This window comes from Dendropsophus ebraccatus, chromosome 1 (genome assembly GCF_027789765.1).
Source record: "Dendropsophus ebraccatus isolate aDenEbr1 chromosome 1, aDenEbr1.pat, whole genome shotgun sequence".
NCBI lineage: Eukaryota > Metazoa > Chordata > Amphibia > Anura > Hylidae > Dendropsophus > Dendropsophus ebraccatus.
In genome coordinates, this window is record NC_091454.1 from 26,326,316 (window position 1) to 26,351,079 (window position 24,764).

General features: G+C 46.8%; 1 protein-coding gene and 2 pseudogenes across 5 annotated transcripts in view; 1 reads left to right on the forward strand and 2 right to left on the reverse strand.

The window, feature by feature from the left end:
- CAMK2A (calcium/calmodulin dependent protein kinase II alpha) overlaps positions 1–2,388 on the reverse strand; it is a 155,965-nt gene extending 153,577 nt beyond the window's left edge. For 4 of the 5 annotated variants that reach the window (XM_069969142.1, XM_069969141.1, XM_069969140.1 and 1 more), the window contains exon 1: positions 1,527–2,066. In XM_069969142.1, the coding sequence (XP_069825243.1) occupies positions 1,527–1,588 (62 nt within the window). In that variant the 5' untranslated portion in view covers positions 1,589–2,066. Of the gene's footprint in view, positions 1–1,526; positions 2,067–2,345 lie in introns of those variants that run through there. The other variant, XM_069969139.1, reaches the window with a different exon arrangement.
- Positions 2,389–21,494: 19,106 nt separating this feature from the next.
- On the reverse strand, positions 21,495–22,396 carry LOC138772965 (gamma-secretase subunit APH-1A pseudogene; annotated as a pseudogene).
- Positions 22,397–22,411: 15 nt separating this feature from the next.
- LOC138772974 (gamma-secretase subunit APH-1A pseudogene) lies at positions 22,412–23,247 on the forward strand (annotated as a pseudogene).
- The last annotated feature ends 1,517 nt before the right edge of the window (positions 23,248–24,764 follow it).

A 24,764-nucleotide genomic window follows, 5' to 3' on the forward strand; every position in this document is an offset into this window, starting at 1 on the left:
CACTGGGGTTTAACCCTTTCGTTGACAAAAAAGCTCCATCTAACACTTATGCAATTCACATGCATGGCGTTTGCTCTTGCCATTCCGAACGCCCACCTCTTTGGCGGTGAAGCTGTTAAATGCAACAGGATTCTTGTCGTTTTAAAAACACAGGGGGGGGGCACATTAGAAACGTTAGCGAATTTCAGCATTCCATGTTAACGCATGGGGATGAAACATATGGAAGGAAATGCACACATGCAGATGCTGCAGAGCTGAGTCGGACAGCATAGCCGGAAGGTATTTGTCATTCGGCTATCACACGGTTAAATGACAAATTCGTCTCTAATCAAATGAACAGCTCTCTGCAATATGCTGCTGTTTTGCAATTCATGCAACATCTACATGTGATCATGCACATGAAGAAGCAACAAATAAGCAATCTATAGGCGATGTCAAACTGCCTCGGCTCAATCGAAGTTTTGCAATCATATAATGTCATGGTATGAAACATATTCAAGATAGAATAATTATCCTATATAAATATTCCGACGAGAGACCCTCAGGCTCCATAGCAGATACTGTGGGTCTATCGGATTTAATATGCTAAGCTGCAAGTGTAATTAATCTAATATGGATTGGGATAAGCCCAATTCCTTTCGGGATACCATTGGCCGTGGCTATGAACGCAGAGACAGTATCAGGAAACCCTATCACTCCTTGCCTCCATAGCATGGCATGGCTTCCTTGACTCGGTGCCAGTTGGAAGGTGTAAGATGCCCTTGATTTCTGTAAACTGCTCCTATTCCCAGTGCACCGTAGCAGCCATATGTCACAGAGAATTTCCTAAGAGGACCTGTACCGGATGACCCCAGAGGCTATTACAAGATCGCAGTCACCGCTAGTCATTTATTATTAGATTGATTTAGTTAAATGGATAAGGTGAAGGTTTTACAGTCACCTCCGAGACATCAGAGGCATCTATCCCTATGCCGAGGCTAATGAAAGCTTGCACCTTATGCGTATGCGTAACCTATGGAGGGAATTATCCCACAGTGATGGAATGTATTCTATCGAGGGTCAAAATACACAAGACAAGAACAATATAGACGTCCAGCATTGAACACCTTCACAGCCTGACCTACAAGCTTAGAACTTCTAGTCCTTTAGCCAAGTTGCCAAACTAAACCATTGGCTTGTATATCATCGATAGGTTCTCCTCGACCAGAATGTCTTTAAGGAACATACATATACTTCTTGGTTCAAGACAGTTCTTGCCCTATTTTTTTTTTATGACAACTTGTCAAAAAGTTACGACCGGATTTTTTTTTTCCTAACGGAAGATGGTAATATCTGAACAATGCACTTTTGAGTAATGTCTTCCAATTATTAAGGACAGTCCAAGAATTTGCGGTCCTGCTTTCGACCAAACTTTCTATGATTTAGAATGACGCCGTTCCAAATATCAGAAGACTTGGAAAGACTTAATCCCCCCTCCCGTTTGTCCTTCAAGATCTCCGACCACAATATAAGAAGATAAGACTTACTTTCCCAGTTCCTCGAACAGTTGGTACTCTTCGCTGAAGCGTGTGCAGGTGATGGTAGCCATGCTGGAATCACGCTACGATGACCTGGAGACGTTCGGCGTTGACTAGCTGGATGGAGATGTCACTGGCCAAGTACAATCTTCAGGGTATTATCTCCTTTTCTGCTGCTTGGAAGTGTTGAGATGTCTCTATACTCCTCTGTTCTTGTCACTGACTAAGCCTGTCGCCCTCTTCTTCGTCTTCTTGGTATACGTCTTCCTACACCGTTATGACTTGTGCATGTGCTCCGTCAATACGTTCGCTAGAGATTCAGATAGAGGTTTCCATGAACATTTGCTATCTATCCCTGATGTGATCTCCCTCACCTCTCAGCCTGTATCGTGCCTATAGCCGTGCCCACAGCTCTCTAGCACTCGCCTGGTATATGTGCTGGCACTGGAGCTCACTCCTGTTCTGCTGGGTCCCTGCTGCTATCTTGAAGGTGAGGAAGGCAGGGGCTCTGACTGACAAGCCTGCAGATAAGCATGAAGCCAATCTGTCCTCCCAACCTTACCAGCCGTCGTCAGCATCCACATCTCCATAGCAACCACCCTCCGAAACGCCCTAACTCTGTTGCCAGGGCAACTGCTTCCCAAACATCTGCCCCCCCCCCTTCCATCTCCTCTTCCTCCTTCCTTCCTGACTTTCAGAAAAATCCTGAATATTGGAGAGGATTAAATAAGTGCTGAACGTAATAACGGGGACAGAAGAGACCGACAGATGACAGGAGAGTGACAACAACATCTCCCATCCATCCTGACGATAGGAACGGACACTGACCCTGTTTCCGTACTACATCGCTATGGTAACAACAGCTTCAGAGTTGGTCCCCAGGAAGACAGGATGTTGTTACCATGGCGACCGTGATTGATACCTTGCGATAGACAGGTAACGCATTGTTTCCAAGCAGCAAGTTTAATTGCCCAAAAGGAGAGACATTTCTGCCCCATTACGGTAACGAAACGAGACATTCCTGCATCCGTCCTACGCACCCTCACACCTTGCGTCCATGTCTGCTATGAATAATATACTGTAGGTTTATAGGGACTGTACAGACAGGGATTTTATCTAGGACACATTGCGTGCCTCAAGACTGCTGCGACTATCCTGCAAATAGATATATCATATAGACATATAGCAATGATATATTAGAGAGAAATAGCGCCATTAATATTCATAGGCTGGTTCTGGTATTGCAACTCGGGACCATTGACTTGGATAAGGATGAGCTGCAATATCGGACACCACCTTTTACAGCGCCATACCTGTCCTTAGGCTGTTCATGGTATTGCAGCTCAGAACTATTCGCTTGATGAGCTGCCTTTGGATAATAGGGGCGCTACACGTATTAAAGGGTTATCCAGGATAAGAAAAAAAAAACACTGCTACTTTCTTGCAAAAACAGCACCACCCCTATGCTCAGGTTGTCTGTGGTACTGCAATTCAGCTCCATTCATTTTAATGGAATTAAGCTGCAAAGCCCACACCCAAAACTGAGGACTGGTGCCGTTTCTGGAAGAAAGCGGCCATGTAACGGGGCCTGTATAACCCTCTTTAAAGTGCTATTCCTGGAGACCTGAACAGTCACAAACGTAGCTCTGCCTATGTATTAATAACGTTATTTTATTTAAAAAGGGAACGCATCTTATAGTATAAATGCCATTTTCTTCCTGGTTCATGAATAGAATTTCAGAATGGCAGTAAGCACTGACACTCAGGCAGAGCAGTGTGATAATAGGAGCAGGGGGCTATAACCCCCTATAGTAATGCCCATTTATATGTCATTCACCTGTACATACAGTATTAGCTCTCTTTTCTAATGTTCTATCAGTATATTGGATTCTAGGAAGGCTTTGTATCAATGCGGCTACTAATACAGCTTCCATTCTTGTCACCCTCCTTTTCTAATGGCCCTTTTAGATGGGCAGATGGTGCCAGATAACGAGCGTCGATCTGCGTGATCAGCGCTTGTTTACTGATCCTCAATACAGCTCTATTAATTGTTTAGCCCTTTATATTCATCACTGTCAGGCGCACATCCCCTGTTTACACAGGACAAAGTGTGGCTAATAGCAATGATTTTATTAGCCGTGTAAAAGATGCGATCAGCCAATGAACGTGTTGTCTCGCTCGTCACCTGATCATTTGCTTATGATTGATTATCGTGCAGTTGTACAGGGACTTACGGCCATAATATAAAATGGACTCGAATGGCAAACAATTTCAGTTTCAAAGTGGTTGTTATCTACTTTGCTTTTGGAGTCCATTATCTATACAGAATATTCACATTCATGAATAGCACAGTAATTTTTTTGGTTTCATGGTTGACAAGGTAGTTGTCACACTGGGGATGCATTATTGACTGGGATTGTCTAGGTCAAGGATGGGGAACCTCCGGCCCTCCAGCTGTTGCGAAACTACAATTCCCATCATGCCTGGACAGTCAAAGCTTTAGCTTTGGCTGTCCAGGCATGATGGGAATTGTAGTTCCGCAACAGCTGGAGGGCCGGAAGTTCTGCCTATAGTGGGTTCAGCTGACTGTGTAAGATATGTATATGGCTGGTTTCTAATTTTCCATCGACAAAAGATGCCATTGGCATATTGGATTTTCCTCATGTGACTCTATTGTTCTGGGATGGATAAGCAACCACCAGAGCTGTGTAACTCTGACTTACTCCTCCCTATAGACGAGCATTCTACCGACTGCTATTGAACATGTATGTCCATATTACTGTCTGCACTCTTACCTCCACCAGCAAGATCATCACCTGATGAAATCTCTGCTTCACCCTATGGCCAAAATTTGTCCAAAAGTATTTCTAAATTTGAAACTGAGTTTATGTATGTCAAGGAGATTCCTTGTTCCCTCAAGAATCTTTCTCTCTTATAGATAACCACAATGGTGTTTGATTCCTTACTTTAAATAATGTCCCCTAGGGCCCAGGGATGTAAGTACCAGTATAGCAGCCATAGCGGCCGCCAGGGCCGGCCTTAGGGTAGATGGCGCCCTGTGCAGAATATTCTTTTGGCGCCCCCCCCCCTCCCAGCTGATTGTAGCCCATCCCAAGCCTATCTCTTGGAGACACACACTGTATATACTGCTTACACAGATAGATATACACATACATATACACAGAGGGAGATTTATCAAACATGGTGTAAAGTGAAACTGACTCAGTTGCCCCTAGCAACCAATCAGATTCCACCTTTCATTCCTCACAGACTCTTTGGTTGCTAGGGGCAACTGAGACAGTTTCATTTTCACTTTACACCATGTTTGATAAATCTCTCTCTTACACAGACACATACAGACACACAGTATATATATCCTGCAAACACAGACACACATACAGTCACATATACACATACACACCACACAGAAGCATGCTGGGAGTTGTTGTTGCTATCCACATACAGCCGCACAGGTGCATGCTGGAGGTTGTTGTCCACACACAGCCACACAGGAGCATGCTGGGAGTTGTTGTTCTCCACACACAGCCACACAGGAGCATGCTGGGAGTTGTTGTTCTCCACACACAGCCACACAGGAGCATGCTGGGAGGAGTTGTCCTACTACACACAGCCACACAGGAGCATGCTGGGAGTTGTTGTCCTACCACACAGACAGGAGCATGCTGGGAGTTGTTGTCCTACCACACAGACAGGAGCATGCTGGGAATTGTTGTATTTCACATACAGACACACAGGAGCATGCTGGGAGTTGTTGTCCTACCACACACAGCCACACAGGAGTATGCTGGCAGTTGTTGTCCTACCACACACAGTCACACAGGAGTATGCTGGGAGTTGTCCTACCACACACAGCCACACAAGAGCATGCTGGGAGGCGTTGTCCTACCACACACAGCCACACAGGAGCATGCTGGGAGTTGTTGTCCTGCCACACAGGAGCATGCTGGGAGTTGTTGTCCTACCAAACCAAGCCACACAGGAGCATGCTGGGAGTTGTTTTTGTTGTCCACACACAGCCACACAGGAGCATGCTGGGAGTTGTTGTTGTCCACACACAGCCACACAGGAGCATGCTGGGAGTTGTTGTTGTCCACACACAGCCACACAGGAGCATGCTGGGAGTTGTTGTTGTCCACACACAGCCACACAGGAGCATGCTGGGAGTTGTTGTCCTACCACACAGCCACACAGGATCATGCTGGGAGTTGTTGTCCTACCACACAGAGCACACACAAACTCCACTAACACACAGACAAACACACAGACAGAGATAGATATATATACTCACAGTCACACAGAAGGATCAGTGGAGGATGTCTCTGCCCATGAGGAGGTAGAGCGGAGGATCACACTGCTGGTGTCTCCGTGAAGAGAGGGGGCGGGGTTATGGGCATCTGTGAGATGCTGTGGGGGGCGGGGCCAGGCAGCAGTCACATGTTTCCCCCTTGCTGTCTCTCAGCAAGGCTGCTGTGCAGAGGCAGGGCCGGATTTATGGGCTCAGGGGGACGCAGGTGGCGCCCCCTTCCTGCTGGAAGTGCACAGTGCCCTGTGCGGCCGCACTGCTCGCACACCCCCAAGGCCGGCCCTGGCGGCCGCTACAGGGTCCACCACATCAGGGGGCCCATCCCTGCAATACAATGGGCCTCCTGAGCTGCCATCATACTACCAAGGGAGAAGCCTACAATGGGGAACACTATGTACTGGTGGGGTAGGATAATAAGAGAAATGTCTCTTTTGGGGAGATGCCTACCAAGGCACTAGAGGAGATGTCTACCATGGGGGGCACTATCTACGGGGGGGGGGGGGGGATCGAGGTGAGACGCCTACCAAAGGAGATACTAGAGCAGATGTCTACCACAGGGGACACTATCTACTGGGCAAATACGAGGTGAGATGCCTACCACAGGGGACAATAGGGGAGATACCTACCAAGGGGGACACTAGAGGAGATGTCTACCATGGGGGGCACTATCTACTGTGGAGATACCAGGGGAGATTCCTAACATATGATATCTAAGAGGCGGAGGGCTAACAAACAGGAGGATTACCCACAGAGGGAGAAGGTAGACGCTCAGGAGGGGGGCCCGATTACAAGTTTGTTATGGGGCCCGGCCCTTTCTAGTTATGCCCCTGCTAGGAAATCACATCCTTGCTCTTATAAGAGAAATCCTAGCAGGTCTTCCACAGTGAATCATATGTTTTATTACAGAGGACAATTTGACACCTTAAATGCATAAAAATTGCTATGGTAGACTTGCACACTGTACATACTGTAGATAGGCAGCAACCTAAGAAGGCGAGACAAAACTATTTTGTTCCTCTAACAATTTTCCAAATGTCACACTCTCCCCTTCTATCCAGCGCAGTCATTTTGTAGTCAATCACAATAAAAGCCTGTCGCCTTGTTACAAGTGTTTCATTTTCGCATCTTCTCACCTTTGGCTGATACAAGTCTTGCTCATACTTTTGTTCTCTAAATACAATTTGGCAGCTCAGGGGACATTCGGCGTCTCAGTTCACGGCATAAGAGTAGAGGATTCTATCTGGCGGGACTCGTGCACTATGGGAAATTGACAAATGACTGTTAATTTGGCGCATTTATCTCCGTACTCTGGAAAGTGGAAAGCAGCAGATTAAAAGGCGAATCAGGACTGGGGATAAGTCTTTGCGAAGTGAACATGTCCTGTAATTCTATCATATTTCCCCGGGACAGATACAATTAATGCTAATGTCATATGTAGGAATATAAATGTGTCTGGAGAGGCTGAGAACTGGGGAGATGGAATATAAGGTAAGGATCTATGAAGTGTCATTGTCGCTTAACCCTTTGAGGACCAGGCCCAAAATGACCCAGTGGACCGCGCAAATTTTGATCTTAGTGTTTTTGTTTTTCCCTCCTCCCCTTCTAAGAGCTCCAGCACTTTCAGTTTTCTATCTACAGGCCATGTAAGTGCTTGTTTTTTACAGAAATAGTTGTACTTTGTAATGGCGTCATTCATTTTACCATAACATGTATGACGGAATTCCAAATATATTATTTATGAAAATATAAATTGGTGAAATCGTAAAATAGAATGCAATATGGTAACGTTTGGGGGGTTCCTGTGTCTACGTAATGCACTATATGGTAAAAGCGACATGATACCATTACTCTATAGGTCACTCCGAACACAACCATATGCAGGTTACACAGATTCTCTAATGTTATAGATTTTTTTTTAATGAAATCCTTTTTTTGGCAATTAATTATTATTAAAATGGGCCTATTGTGTCGCTTATAACGGTTTTATTTTTTCACCTACGGGGCTGTATGGGGTGTCATTTTTTCCGCCATGATCTCTAGCTTTTATTAATACCATATTTGTGAAGATCGGACGTTTTGATCATTTTTGATGTAACATCCAATCTGTAATCCGCGCACTTTTTTCCCTCTTTTCGTGTAGGCCGTTCGCAATGACACTTTTTATATTTTAATAGTTTGGACAATTACGCACGCTACGGTATATTTTATTGGTGACAGACTGCCATGGCGTAACTGTACGTCCAGGGTTGTCTTGTTTTTTTTTTTGCAGAAATCAATACTACAGGCGATTTTAAGAAACTTTGTAAATGGGTTTATTAGCCGAAAAATGCATTTTTATAATGAAAAATCAGTTTGAAGCTCTCCCCCCTGTCTTTATTGTTTTCTATGGAGAGGGGAGGGGTGGAGAAAGATGAGGCACCAAAACAGAACAACAAAGAGTTAATTTACAGCTACATCACTGGGATATCTCCTCTGAAGTCAGCACTGACCTCTCGGACCTCTGAATACCGGCTTTCACACAGCTCCCATTGTGTAATCCTTTGTTCTCTGCTCTTTGCTGCAGACTAATCTCCCTCCTCCCCTCTCCATAGAAAAGACAGGACTCGACTGATGTAGTCGAGATTTCCTGATAATAAGCAGTGAATGAGAGAGAGAAGGGAGGGGGGGACCTGGGGAAAGTTTCTTTTTAATGCAGATAATGGCATATTTGCATAATAAACCCAATTACAACGTTTCTTAAAATCGCCTGTACTATTGATTTCTGCAAAAAAAAAAAAAAAAATGAAACAACAGTGACACTTTAAGGCAGACAGTTTGGACTACCGTTAGATTTTTTTAGAGAGCAGTACATTTTCTATAGTGCAGCAGAGAGAGAGATGTAAGGAACATTTTTTAAAGGGGGTATTGAAACCTCAAGGTAAAAAAAAAAGCGTATAACATCGCTATCCTATCTGCTTCAGTTCTAAAATCATCAAAACTTTGTATGTTTTCCTTTCTTCCACCATGTCCTCTCACTATCTTAGTTGCTCAATACTACAATTCCCAGAATACATTGCTTTCCATCACTGCCCTCCCATCCTGCCTACTCCCCTCCCACAGCAGTGTTGCAGAACATTTCAGAATCAGTACATGACAGACTATTGTGCTGCTGTTCGAAAATCTGCAGCACCTACTGCATTCATACAAGTCAACATGCTGTAAACCATATACTCATAATAAAGACATATACTGTATGAATATGTGTACATGAAAGGGAGATGGTAATGTAGGCTGGAGCGGCTAGTCGAGGAGGATGACATAGTTCATAGCTGGTGTATATATTGCTATAGTATACATATTTATAAATGTTATACAGTATATATATATATATATATATATATATATATATATATATATATATATATATAATCAGCCAGATTGCTGCTTTTAGAGCAGAGTGGTAGTTGATAAGCTAGAAGGGAAAAAAAGGGCATATCAGAAGAAGGAGACAAGTTTACTAAAGTATATAATTTAATGTGATGTGTACAGCATTACAGGGAAAGGTGACACCAATAGATAGGAAAGCCACTAGCAGCTCAGCCTCCCCCTCCCCCTCCATGTGGAATGACCTTTCCACAAAGCACAGAGGTCACGCAGCATGCGCTTACAAGTGTGTCCCATACAGATATGATTGGATCTATGTCCACGAGGCTTACCATAAAGCATGTAATTAAAGGACAAGTGCCATGAAAAACTTTTTCCCAGTAATTGAAGCACCTTAAAAAGTTATATAACTCTGTAATATGCTTCAATCACCTATCTGCCTCCCTTCCCTGTCTTTTCCCCCCTCCACCCCCCACCAGAAAGTATCCTAACTCACACAGACCTAATTACTGTCATCACCGTCACCAGGCAGCTCCTTCTTGTGAGGATGAGTCATCAGCAGGAGGGCTGCTCTAGGTCCTGTTACACCAGCCTCCCCCTCCTTGTCAGGTGACTCAGCTTACTCAGCTCCGATTGTCACTTTCTTATCTTCTCTAGTGACATGAATCATTCACTCACTGAGTCCACGGCAGCAGGAGAGAAGGTATGAGGTGTGTGTGTGTGGGGGGGGCTGCCCATGCGCCGGAGTTCAGCCAATGGGAGCTGAGCAATCTGAGTCACCTGACAAGGCAGGGGAGGGGGGAGGCTAGTGTAACAGGAGAAGGAGCTGAGATAAGAGCTTGGTGACGGTGACGACAGTCATTAGGTCTGTGTGAGTTAGGACAATTCCTGGTGGGGGGTGGAGGGGGGAAAAGACAGGGAAGGGAGGCAGATAGGTGATTGAAGCATATTACAGAGTTATATAACTTTGTAATGTGCTTCAATTACTGGGAAAAAGTTTTTCATGGCACTTGTCCTTTAAATACTGTTAGGGTGGTATTACACGGGCCTAGCAGGGCCCGATTATACCTGTAAACGAGCAGCGATCTGCTAGATCGTTGCTCATTTACTGGACCTATTACACGGCCCGATAATCGTTTGACAAGAGCAGCAAGGACATCGTTACCGTTGTCCTTGCAGCCCTTGCTAAACTGGCATACATTACCCATCCACGTTCCAGGGCTGCTCCTGCGTCCGCTTCTCCCGGGGGTCCCGCGCGCTCTCTAGCGTCACAGCAGCCTGTCAGCTGGTAGGCCGCTCAGCCAATCACAGGCCTGTGATTGGCTGAGCGGCCTATCAGCTGACAGGCCTCTGTGACGCTAGAGCGCGCGCGGGACGCAGGGAGAAGCGGACGGCAGGAGCAGCCCTGGAACGTGGATGGGTAATGTATATCGTTAGTCGCCGGCCACGCACCGCTATTACACGCAGCGGTGCGCGGTCGGCGCCCGACGAAAATAGGTTCTAACCTATATCAACGATCAGCCAATGATCGTTGTCATCGGCTGATCGTTGCATTTATTACACGGAGCGATAATCGGCCGAATCGGGCCAATTCGGCCGATTATCGTTCCGTGTAATACCACCCTTAAACACAGCTCAGGTAGGCAACTTGATATACTCCAGCTATCAGCATAGGCTCAGGCCCATATAATCCATTATGCATGATTTCCATGCTTGCTGCACAATTTTGCTGGAAGAATTAACACAACACATCGGAGGCAAATACACCCATGTAGACATAACTTCATCATCATTCTACAAGTCTCTTATACTGGTTACACTGGTCAGTGACCATGGTTGAAGCACTACCAAACTCTCCGTTTTTTATTACGCCATACATCACTTCTTACATTCCCCTTGGATTTATGGCTCACTGTCTATTCCGAGTCACATATTATAATTTCCTCATTTATATGCCTGTTTCCAGAAACTCTTGTTACAGTGAAAGCACCATATGCTGGAGTTGCCAGGTTTTTGGATCTGTTTTCCATGTGCTCATATGCTTGCTATCTACCTCATGCTTTTATTATAGTACATTGGAACGGCTTTATTCTTAATGTCTTATTTGCAATATTGGGCCTATATGAATTTAAAGGGGTCGTCATAACCTATTAAGACATATGGATATTATAGTACTATAGAGAGTCATGTGTCAGAACAGAGAATGGGTCCTACTTTGGTGTCTGGTCATAACCTTACTATCATTATGACCCACTCCACAATGGCAGCTTTGTGGGGTGTTCTTAATATTTTGTCCGTGGAAAGACAGCAGGGGAACCATCATGGGTGCCCAAATCTCATTGACTTGCTAAGGGAGCAAACACTGTCTCTTGGAATCTCATAGATCACTAAATTGTTTATAAAAAAAAAAAAAGATGGAAACTTGAGATGAGCAAATTGATTCAGAATGAACTGGATGTTACAAAGCAAAGTTTATGAATAATAAATTTTTTTTACTACTTCAGCTGAATCTGTACAGAAGCATATGTGACAATAGGAGATAAGCCATACCTCCCAACATTTGCTGGGCGCAAAGAGGGACAATAATGGCAATGTATCACGCCCCATAACCACGCCCTCCACATAACCACGCCCACATATCCACATCACCTATTACCATTAAATAAGGAACAAATATCTTCACCACATAGTAACATAGCGCCATTTGTAGTAAGCCCATACAGCCATAGACCCCTGTTAGGATGCTCCCCCATGTAGCCATAGCGCCCTGTTAGAATTCTTCTCCATATAGCCATAGCCCCTTGTTAGGATGCTCCCCCATGTAGCCATAGCTCCCTGTTAGGAAGCCCCCCATGTAGCCATAGCCCCCTGTTAGTATGCTCCTACCTGTAGCCATAGCCCCCTGTTAGGATGTTCCCCCATGTAGTCATAATCCCTTGTTGGGAAGCCCCCCATGTAGCCATAGCCCCCTGTTAGGAAGCCCCTGATGTAGCCATAGCCCCCTGTTAGGAAGCCCCCCATGTAGCCATAGCCCCCTGTTAGGATGCTCCCCCATACAGCCATAGCCCCCTGTTAGGATGCTCTCCCCCATACAGCTATAGCCCCCTGTTAGGATACTCCCCCATGTAGCCATAGAGCCCTATTAGGAAGCCCCCAATGTAGCCATAGCCCCCTGTTAGGATGCTCCCCCATACAGCCATAGCCCCCTGTTAGGATGCTCCCCCATACATCCATAGCCCCCTGTTAGGATACTCCCCCATGTAGCTATAGAGCCCTGTTAGGAAGCCCCCCATGTAGTCATAGCCCCCTGTTAGGATGCTCCCCCATACAGCCATAGCCCCCTGTTAGGAAGCCCCCATGTAGCCATAGCCCCCTGTTAGGATGCTCCCCCATACAGCCATAGCCCCCTGTTAGGATGCTCCCCCATACAGCCATAGCCCCCTGTTAGGAAGCCCCCCATGTAGCCATAGCCCCCTGTTAGGATGCTCCCCCATACAGCCATAGCCCCCTGTTAGGATGCTCCCCCATACAGCCATAGCCCCCAACTTTTTGGATGGCCAAAGTGGGACACTTTGGCCATCCAAAGGGACACATTCGCATTCTACACTTGAAAGTCCCATTTACACATCAGTAACCCTGTCTGTTAATAAGGACCCGCAACTGCAGACAGGATTACGAATGTGTTTCAGTAACTGTCCGCATTTTCAGGGACCGACTGTTGAATAGGTGACACGAACGCACAATGGCTTAAAAACAAATCTGTGTCATAGAACATGTCCCCAAAATGCATCCGTAACACCTACAGATGTGTGTATGGGGCCATATGAATTGCATGTGTGAAAGGGGCCATAATGTCACATGATTCATCTGAATATATAACAATCTTTAGGATCCACCATCCACATCCACCACATAATGGAATAATCTGCACGTTTGGGTCTATTATACAGTAAGAAACAAGACACTTTCTAGAGCAACATAGAAAATGTATTATTTCTAATTGCTAAGTCAAAAAGAGGGACATGTAAGGGGCAAAGAGGGACAGAGAGACATAGGTCAAAAGTAGGGACTGTCCCTCCTAAAGAGGGACACTTGGGAGGTATGTTATGATAAGCAGCCACGCTGTAAGTATTGTCGCTCACTCACATTTGCTGCTCAAGGTGCGCTGAGCCAGCAAGTGTTTATATAAGTGTTTATATACATTTCATGGCACCCTTGGGTAGGCGACCAGGGAAAGTACTGTATGTAGAGAAGCAGAGACTCTTGTCAGAGACGGTAGTCCTGACCCTTACAGCAAATTGTGATCCACTTTGCATTGCCTTTTACTGTCTGTCAGAGGTCTTGCACATTCTAACAGAGGTCCTGTACAATACTGGACACCTTCAAAGGTCTTGTATACTACTGGACTCCTTCTGAGGTCTTGTACACTACTGGACCCATTCAGAGACCTGGTAAGTTACTTGACCCCTTCAGAGGTCTTGTATGTTACTGGACTCCTTCAGAGGTCTTGTACATTACTGGACCTCTTCAGAGACCTGGTAGATTACTTGACCCCTTTAGAGACCTGGTATGTTACTGGACACCTTCAGAGGTCTGGTATGTTACTGGACACCTTCAGAGGTCTGGTATGTTACTGGACACCTTCAGAGGTCTGGTATGTTACTGGACACCTTACTGGACACCTTCAGAGGTCTGGTATGTTACTGGACACCTTCAGAGGTCTGATATGTTACTAGACACCTTCAGAGGTCTGGTATTGTACCGGACCCCTTCAGATCCTGGTACATTACTGGACACATTCAGAGGTCTGGTATGTTACTAGACACCTTCAGAGGTCTGGTATGTTACTGGACTCCTTCAGAGACCTGATACGTTACTCGACACCTTCAGAGGTCTGGTATGTTATTGGACACCTTCAGAGGTCTGGTACGTTACTGGACACCTTCAGAGGTCTTATTCGTTGCTGGACACCTTAAGAGGTCTTATTCGTTGCTGGACACCTTCAAAGACCTGGTACGTTACTGGACACCTTCAGAGGTCTGGTATGTTATTGGACACCTTCAGAGGTCTGGTACGTTACTAGACACCTTCAGAGGTCTTATTCGTTGCTGGACACCTTCAGAGGTCTTATTCGTTGCTGGACACCTTCAGAGACCTGGTACATTACTGGACACCTTCAGAGGTCTGGTACGTTACTGGACACCTTCAGAGGTCTTATTCGTTGCTGGACACCTTCAGAGACCTGGTATGTTACTGGACACCTTCAGAGGTCTGGTATGTTATTGGACACCTTCAGAGGTCTGGTACATTACTAGACACCTTCAGAGGTCTTATACATTGCTGTACACGTTCAGAATTCTTGTGAAGTCTATGCCTCGACAGATCAAAGCTGTATTGATAGCACAAAGGAGATGAAGGGGCACAAAGGAATTTGCTATCACCCATCCACAGGATAAAGGATAATTTCCTGATTGGTTAGAGTCTCACCACTAGGACCAACAGCAATACACGAGAACAGAGGTCCCTTAGATTGCTGGACCTGCAGCACACATGTTTAGCCTCCACTCCATTCATTCTCTATGGGACTGCCAAGTAGAGAGCTCAGCTAGCTTTGGGATTCCCGTACAGACCGAAGGGAGCTGAGGCTGAACATGCATGTGTGTTCATTTTCTCTGAGGACAACTGACCTACATTTCCATGATCCTTTGTGGTCCCAGCAGTCAGACCCCCCACCCCCCATTGATCAGCTATTTGTCACCTATGTATATTGAATAAGGGATATTAGCGGCTTGTTCAGCCAATAATGACTAATAATAATATGTAATACGGACCTTCTTCTCATTGTTTAAACTCCAAAGGGGGGAGATAAAAATAGATGCCCCCAGGAATATATAGAACATACATATGGAAGCAATAAATGTAGCTAAATTCGAATGTGAACCCTTTAACAATGTAATGCCCGCCTTTGGTAGCATACTTGAATATGTAATCTGACAAAATTCATTTTGCCAATAAATAAAATAAATAATTGAGGATATCCCAAAAAATAAAAAAAAGATTGGTCTTGACCTTATTAATCATTACGACCACTGCCAAAGGCATATCTACCATAGAGGTGGCAGCTACTATGGGGTCTCTGGAGAGAGGAGGACCATTCTATGGCTGCTCTTGTCCCCGTTTTAATGGGTCACAATAACCTACATAGAGACGAGACCTATTTTATATCCTCTATGGACGCCAATGATCATTGCAAAGTCACTGTGTGTTATGGGTAAAAGCACCGCCCATCGTGATGAATGTTTCTGTGTTATAAGCCGTGGCATGTTGTGGGCAGCTGTCCATGGAGGCTGTGGCAAGCAATGTCCCCTATATCTTCATTATGATTACAGGCACAGTGTCAGCACGGCGAGGCAGCTTTATGGTAGCGCTATGCAGAACATACTAAGCATAATGGAGCCCCACACCCACACATTCACAGTGTGCTATTCTCAGTGTGCTAAAAGCTTATTATTTTGTTATAAATGGGAATAACAGTAAAACTCCCTTTACTAACCTGTGAACTGCTGGCAATGATTATGAGCTGGAAGAAGGGACTGTCTGCTCAAAATGCGATGCCCTGGCCCCTGGGGGCCACTTCCGCAGTGCTGGTGTTATGAGCGGGCAATGACCGGGGCAGCTGCAGGGGTTATACTTGTCACGGTATAGGCCTGAGGGCGGCACAGCTGTAGGGCCGGTCTGTGGAATCTGCGGGTGAAGATGGGCATGCGATTCTTCGCTGCACTTAGTCAGGGCACCAGTTAGTGGACACCAATGCCGGGGTTCAGTAACAGCGGTTTTATTATAGATGAGGTAACTAGTAGCAACAGTTCTGTCCGGATGCAACCGGGTATATAGCAGGCTTTGACAAATAAAGCAGGAGTGGTGCTGCATAGGCTGTGAGAATACGTGCCGGATGATGGGAGTAGGAGTATAAGAGAAATAGCGTTGCTGGGTGAATTACCTTGAGAATAATACTTGCTGTGAATCCTTGCAGCGATGAGGAGAGATAACGGAATGACACCCAGATGAGAGAGAAGACTCCGGACACTTGAGCAGGCAGATACAGCCGAAGACTTGAATACTGCAGAGCACCTGATCCACACTTCTAGTGGTGGAGTGGGAGCTGCAGAGAAGAAGCCCAACTCCTCTGAGGCAGGAGAGGGACGACACACATCCTCCTTGCCTGGAAGCAGGGGGAAGACTCACTTGTCAGGAGGAAGTGGGAGGTCACATGGTTGCTCCTGGCCAGAGCTAGTCCGCCATTGGAGGAACCATGGTTACAGGTCACGTGATCAACAGCCTTGCATACCACTGTACAATGCAATAAAACACAGGAATACATGAGAATACACATGAGAATGCACATTACCAGAGAATACTAGGGGAAAACCAGCAGCAGTTGCAGTGCAAACACTTACCAGAACAGGCATTGACACAGCAAGAGAAATGGCCATAATAGGAGTAGTAGTCTGCATGTTCTGGGACACTGCATACCTCCCTAGCAAATTTGAGCCGACCTCGGCGAATCTAGAAGGCAGCAAACATGAATAGACTGGACAATCAAACAACAGGAATGAATGATGAGAGTGAGTGTGAGGAGGTGTGTGTTTCCCACGCCCAAGGCACAGGTGAGAAGAGAGAGAATGAGAAACCCTAGTGGCAGGACTTCACCTAGGGGTGCCTAACGTACTCTGGCGACCAGGTAGCTAGTGCGTGAACCATCTGACGTGTAAGCCAGGACAACTTAACTGCTGGCGGGTGACCCTCCATATTCCAGCCAGTTAGACAGTAGGTTTTCTGTTAAATGTGTTACCCTACTGGAAAAGAGAACTGTGAAGACCTGTGTACTACCTTGGCGTGTCTGAGTAGTGTCTTGGATACCTGGAAGAGAAAAGAACAAAATAATAAAAGCAAACATACATGGGGAGCTCCTTTTCATACCACTCAATCACACACACAAGCACTCCACAGGCCAAACACACGAAAAGGTATCCAAGGTGCGATATGTATGGACAAGTGTGAAGGTTAGGTATGACTATGTGTGATAACTACTGTGTTCGGACAAGACAGAGGCGAACAAATACTGGAAACGAAAGGAAGGGGAACACAAAGGACAACAAATACTGCGAGGTCTTGAGGAGAACTGGCTCACATGAATCTGAATGAAAATCTGAGAAAAATCTGAATGAAAATCTGAGGAAAATCTGCATACGGACTGGCTCAACTAAATCTTTCTAGCTATAGATATGATAATAATACACAATACTGAGACTGGATGAGAAAATACACTCCTACATAAACTGGACTTTCTCTGAGGTATATGTAAACTGACTTCTCTTACTCAGAGGAGGAGCTATCTGACTTAGACACTGGAAAATATACTGTTTTACAAAAGAGGCACTCTACTCTGAGGCAATCTATGTCACCTTGTGCTTACTCAGAGGAGGAAATACAAAGACTCTGATAACACTGGAATGCAATAGTAGAAAAAAGTGCAATAATGAAATAAGTGCAATAATACCCTGTGTGGAACACACAATCACAGGAAAGTGCATTAGGAAGGAATGGGTTAAGTGTCTCTGTTAGGTAGAGTCTCTTTTAGGCAGTTAGCCATCGTCCATGTAAAAGGCTCTGGGACAGGCACTAGAGAACCTTTTGTTATTGTAAGTGTCCATCAGCTCATGGCTGGTTAGTACAGGGAACTTGGTCAGGAGGACCAGGCACGAACCTTGAACGTTGCAGGAACTGGAACAAAACAGTTAGACAACAAAACAGTTTAAGGGCTCTGTTCTCTGTAAGGACACTTAGCAGAAATGTCCTGGAGGACCCTGAGTAGGCTTCTTCTTTTTCTTCTTCCACGGATAGCGATAGCGTGAAGGGCCTGGAGCAGAAGCATCACTGGATGCCGTAGTGACTACAATGCTGGGCGTCACCGTGGTGATAGGAGAGATGATGGGGGCCACATGATAGGTGACGGTCGTGGTAGAAGAGGCAGCCTTAGCCACAGCAGTGGGGGCAGTAGAGGGGACTGCGGTAGTAGACGGGCCCGCTGTAGTGGAAGCTGCAGGAGTAGCGCTAGGTATAGCGGTGGCAGCTGTAGTGGCAGGCGACAGGGCAGCGAGGGCCTGCTGAATGTCCTCGATCAGCTGCATAATCTTAGGCCCCGGCCCGAGCATCCATTGCGGCAGGGGCGGCGAATCACGCCCTGGAGGCCGCCACAGACCCGGGGATATGAAGGCCTTAGCAGAGTTCTCCCCTTTAGGGCCAGGGACTGAGGACAACAGAGTCGGTCCACTTACAATCTGTTCGCTGTCCGGTGATAAGGACCCTCCGGTACGAGAAGCGAGGTCAGCGGTGCTGGAGTGACCGGGTCCTGGAGAAATGCTGGTCTCAGGTATGGGCCCCTCATTCTGATCAGCAGAGGCCGGGATGAAGGCCCGGCGAAGACTTCCGTCGTCCGACGGGGCAGCGGCCCAGCTGGTGTCGCTGTAGGATGGGAGCGGTGCTAGCAGGCAGGCAGGATTGCTCTCCGGCAGCTCCGGCATCACTGGTGCTGCGGCTGCAGGCAAATGTTTCACGGGGGCCGCCATCTTGTCACGCTCTGGCCGGAACTTGTAGCAGGAAGGGGAGGAGCGCCAGGCTGGAGGATCAGGTTCCAGAATCTGCCCAGCAACAGTGACGTCATCCGGCCCAGGCAGCCAATCAGGAGCAGCCAATGTAAAGTCTATGGCGCCGGACGATTCCCGCGCTTTGGCAGCATGGCGGTTAACCCCCTCCTCTCCGGGGTATGGCGCAGCCAGAAATTGAAGAAGACGGCGGCCATCTTGTGTACTGTTTAGGGCCCGAAACACTTCAATCACCGCCATAGTAATCGGCAAAATCTCTGGGGGGGGGGGGGTAGCAGTACAGTTCTGGGGACACTGACAGTTGGCACAACACAGTCTGTATCCTGTTCGTGACGCCAAAAATGCGATGCCCTGGCCCCTGGGGGCCACTTCCGCAGTGCTGGTGTTATGAGCGGGCAATGACCGGGGCAGCTGCAGGGGTTATACTTGTCACGGTATAGGCCTGAGGGCGGCACAGCTGTAGGGCCGGTCTGTGGAATCTGCGGGTGAAGATGGGCATGCGATTCTTCGCTGCACTTAGTCAGGGCACCAGTTAGTGGACACCAATGCCGGGGTTCAGTAACAGCGGTTTTATTATAGATGAGGTAACTAGTAGCAACAGTTCTGTCCGGATGCAACCGGGTATATAGCAGGCTTTGACAAATAAAGCAGGAGTGGTGCTGCATAGGCTGTGAGAATACGTGCCGGATGATGGGAGTAGGAGTATAAGAGAAATAGCGTTGCTGGGTGAATTACCTTGAGAATAATACTTGCTGTGAATCCTTGCAGCGATGAGGAGAGATAACGGAATGACACCCAGATGAGAGAGAAGACTCCGGACACTTGAGCAGGCAGATACAGCCGAAGACTTGAATACTGCAGAGCACCTGATCCACACTTCTAGTGGTGGAGTGGGAGCTGCAGAGAAGAAGCCCAACTCCTCTGAGGCAGGAGAGGGACGACACACATCCTCCTTGCCTGGAAGCAGGGGGAAGACTCACTTGTCAGGAGGAAGTGGGAGGTCACATGGTTGCTCCTGGCCAGAGCTAGTCGGCCATTGGAGGAACCATGGTTACAGGTCACGTGATCAACAGCCTTGCATACCACTGTACAATGCAATAAAACACAGGAATACATGAGAATACACATGAGAATGCACATTACCAGAGAATACTAGGGGAAAACCAGCAGCAGTTGCAGTGCAAACACTTACCAGAACAGGCATTGACACAGCAAGAGAAATGGCCATAATAGGAGTAGTAGTCTGCATGTTCTGGGACACTGCAATAATACCCATCTAAAGCGGTATAAATGATTCAATCTGTGACTCGTATAGTGTCCGGCTATGCGTTGTCCCACCAGATAGGACATACTGTATCAATCCCAGATCATCTCCATGCCAAATTACTTTGATGATATTGCAATTTTAAAACAAGGTTTTAACTAGATTACTGCATGACCGAGGTTGTCGCATTCATTACAGTATACAAACGTTTATATAGGATACAATGCCAGCTGGGAACCAAGTTTCCTCTCCGCGAGCCGATCTGAATGGTGATGTTGTTAATCCACAGAGATGCTGAAATGCGTGGGAAAAACAATAAGAAAATGTAGTGTTTTAGTAGAACTGGTGGTAGCTGAGCTTCATTTATACACATACTTAAGGGCTCCGATGGACTTCCGGTCAAAAAGATGATGTCAAGGTTCTATGTGTTGCTAATGGGGCTGTGTAGTACATCTGTAGACTATGTTCAGTATAGTTCTTATATGTTATGTGTACATGATCGATCACATATACACAGTGGGGGAGATTTATCAAACATGGTGTAAAGTGAAACTGGCTCAGTTGCCCCTAGCAACCAATCAGATTCCACCTTTCATTTTCCAAAGAGTCTGTGAGGAATAAAAGGTGGAATCTGATTGGTTGCTAGGGGCAACTGAGCCAGTTTCCCTTTACACCATGTTGATAAATCTCCCCCAGTGTGTATATTCAGACAATAAACCAAACATTGTCACTAGTGTTGATCGGACTTGCCGAACTGTTCAGGTTCGGCAACATTTGACTCCCAGTGGCTGGAGAAGTTGTATGCCGCCCTAGGAAATCCTGGAAAACATGTTTTCCTGGCAGTCCTAGTGCTGCATCTGTCAAATGGTGAGTGTTCAGGTTCAGAGAACATTGCCGAACCCAAACACTTTGGCATGTCTGCTCTTCTCTTATTGTCAGAGTTAGGGTCTTATTCCACGAAGCGGTTTTTCAACTATTAACTCTCAAACGACCGATATGGCGAACGATCTGAAATCTTTCATCCAACTACATGGAACGATAATCGTTACTTAGGATCGTTCTTGCGGTCGTTCTGTCGCTACTACTGCGTTCGTTTCACCGAATGTCGTCTTATTACACCGAACGATGTGCAAACGATTTGCAAACAATCAACGTTTCAAATAGGTCTAAATTCTATCAAGCGACCAAAGATTTCTCGTTGGTCGTTTAATCTGCTGCTATTACACGAAACGATTATCATTCAATTGCAAACGATCTAACGATTTTCTGAACGATAATTGTCCCGTGGAATAGGGCTCTTAGACTATATTTAGCCCATTGAAGTCTTTATGCCAGCTTGCAACACATTTCTCAGTATACGAGAAACAACAGGTCCGTCTTATCGTCTGGGACGAGGGGGGAAGGGGGACGCATAGAAAAGGGGGGCCGGCTTCTGGGAGAGAGGAGCACTTGAATGGTGACTCAGTTAATGTCTGTTCGTGGCTGCACGGCAGCTGAGCGGGGCCTCAGTCCTCATTGGGCACAAGCAAGGCATTTACGTATGTTGTGGTGGCTGCCGCCGGCAGCCACAAAGGCCCTTACCCCCGTGCCTAGTGTGATGATGTAGATGGGGATCAGACTGGCCTCGTACCACGGGTTCAGGAAGGTCAACCCAGAGGTAATCAGGTGGCTGAAGACCACGCCCACGATGTGGAACGGTTTCCGCTTTTCACAAGCTGCAAAGAAGATGATCCCCCAGAAGGTGTGCAGGAATACAATCGCCATGGTCAGGAATGCTGAAGTTAGAAAATAATACTGGGAATCTCCGTGGACGCCCACAATGCCGGGACCGACGGCGTCTGCAAGGATATTGATAACGGAGAAGACTCCACTGATGATCCCGAAGGAGAAGCCAGAAACATAGGCCATCTGCTGGATAGAGATGGGGGACCGTATATCCTCACTGATGGTGGCCAGACCCTCGTCCGCCTTCTTGAGCAGCCTGTAGTAGCCGTATCTGAAGGCTTCCTGCAGCAGCACGGAGATGGCGGCCCCGAATATCAGCAGCCCATACTGCAGGCTGGAGTCCTCCTTATTACTGACCTGCACCGAGATGAACCAGATGAGCGAGGAGAAGAGGACGGACACCAACCAGAAGAAGGAGCCGGCCACCAGGATGATGACTCGTAGCGGGTCCCCGGCGATCGTCAGGATAAACAGCGACAGCGCCGGCCCGAAGGCCACAAATGTGCACCCGAAAAAGACGGCCAGCCCCATCTTCCCGGAGCGCTCCGGGAAGATGGGGCTGGCCGTCTTTTTCGGGTGCACATCGCTGTGCACATCGGGTGCACATCGCTGTTTATCCTGACGATCGCCGGGGACCCACTGCGAGTCATCATCCTGGTGGCCGGCTCCTTCTTCTGGTTGGTGTCCGTCCTCTTCTCCTCGCTCATCTGGTTCTTCTCGGTGCAGGTCAGTAATAAGGAGGACTCCAGCCTGCAGTATGGGCTGCTGATATTCGGGGCCGCCATCTCCGTGCTGCTGCAGGAAGCCTTCAGATACGGCTACTACAGGCTGCTCAAGAAGGCGGACGAGGGTCTGGCCACCATCAGTGAGGATGGACGGTCCCCCATCTCTATCCAGCAGATGGCCTATGTTTCTGGCTTCTCCTTCGGGATCATCAGTGGAGTCTTCTCCGTTATCAATATCCTTGCAGACGCCGTCGGTCCCGGCATTGTGGGCGTCCACGGAGATTCCCAGTATTATTTTCTAACTTCAGCATTCCTGACCATGGCGATTGTATTCCTGCACACCTTCTGGGGGATCATCTTCTTTGCAGCTTGTGAAAAGCGGAAACCGTTCCACATCGTGGGCGTGGTCTTCAGCCACCTGATTACCTCTGGGTTGACCTTCCTGAACCCGTGGTACGAGGCCAGTCTGATCCCCATCTACATCATCACACTAGGCATGGGGGTATGGGCCTTTGTGGCTGCCGGCGGCAGCCACCACAACATACGTAAATGCCTTGCTTGTGCCCAATGAGGACTGAGGCCCCGCTCAGCTGCCGTGCAGCCACGAACAGACATTAACTGAGTCACCATTCAAGTGCTCCTCTCTCCCAGAAGCCGGCCCCCCTTTTCTACATTTCTCAGTATGTCGCCATCCTTCTTGGGATACAGCCCTATGGAGGCGTAATCTAAACGTAATCTAAACTAATCTTATAATAAAACTGAGTAGGTAATATTCTTCTGTCTGTCTGTTTCATAGCTCTATCTGTATATATATATATATACTCACCGGCCACTTTATTAGGTACACCTGTCCAACTGCACGTTACCACTTAATTTCTAATCAGCCAATCACATGGCGGCAACTCAGTGCATTTAGGCATGTAGACATAGTCAAGACAATCTCCTGCAGTTCAAACCGAGCATCAGTATGGGGAAGAAAGGTGATTTGAGGGCCTTTGAACGTGGCATGGTTGTTGGTGCCAGAAGGGCTGGTCTGAGTATTTCAGAAACTGCTGATCTACTGGGATTTTCACGCACAACCATCTCTAGGGTTTACAGAGAATGGTCCGAAAAAGAAAAAACATCCAGTGAGCGGCAGTTCTGTGGGCGGAAATGCCTTGTTGATGCCAGAGGTCAGAGGAGAATGGGCAGACTGGTTCGAGCTGATAGAAAGGCAACAGTGACTCAAATAGCCAACCGTTACAACCAAGGTAGGCAGAAGAGCATCTCTGAACGCACAGTATGTCGAACTTTGAGGCAGATGGGCTACAGCAGCAGAAGACCACACCGGGTGCCACTCCTTTCAGCTAAGAACAGGAAACTGAGGCTACAATTTGCACAAGCTCATCGAAATTGGACAGTAGAAGATTGGAAAAACGTTGCCTGGTCTGATGAGTCTCGATTTCTGCTTGAACATGACAATGAGTTCACTGTACTCCAATGGCCTCCACAGTCATCAGATCTCAATCCAATAGAGCATCTTTGGGATGTGGTGGAACAGGAGATTCGCATCATGGATGTGCAGCCGACAAATCTGCGGCAACTGTGTGATGCCATCATGTCAATATGGACCAAAATCTCTGAGGAAGCTTCCAGCACCTTGTTGTATCTATGCCACGAAGAATTGAGGCAGTTCTGAAGGCGAAAGGGGGTCCAACCCGTTACTAGCATGGTGCACCTAATAAAGTGGCCGGTGAGTGTATATATATATATATATATATATATATATATATATATATAGCTTTATACAAGGCTAAAATAATTTGGACAATTCCTTAAAGAGACTCTGTCAGTAGGTTTATGGTGTCCTATCTCAGGGTAGCATAAACTAGTGACAGAGAAGCTTAACAGAATGATGAGTCACTTACATTGTTCTCTCTAGCTGATCCAGAGATCTCCTCCTGAATAACATGGACAATAAGTAGTCCTCTCCATTATGTGCATGAGCCCAGTAGTCCTCAATATTCATGAGAAGCAGAAAACTCCACCCCCAGCTGCTGATTGGCAGTTATCTATGCATGCTGTGTATAGGCAGTCAGCTTTAAGTCAGCTGAACCTTAAGTAGTATATGACATGACCTCAATGGGTGTGCTAGCTATTGGCCGAGTGCGGAGCTGTGAGGTTCTTGCGCAAGTTCTCCTC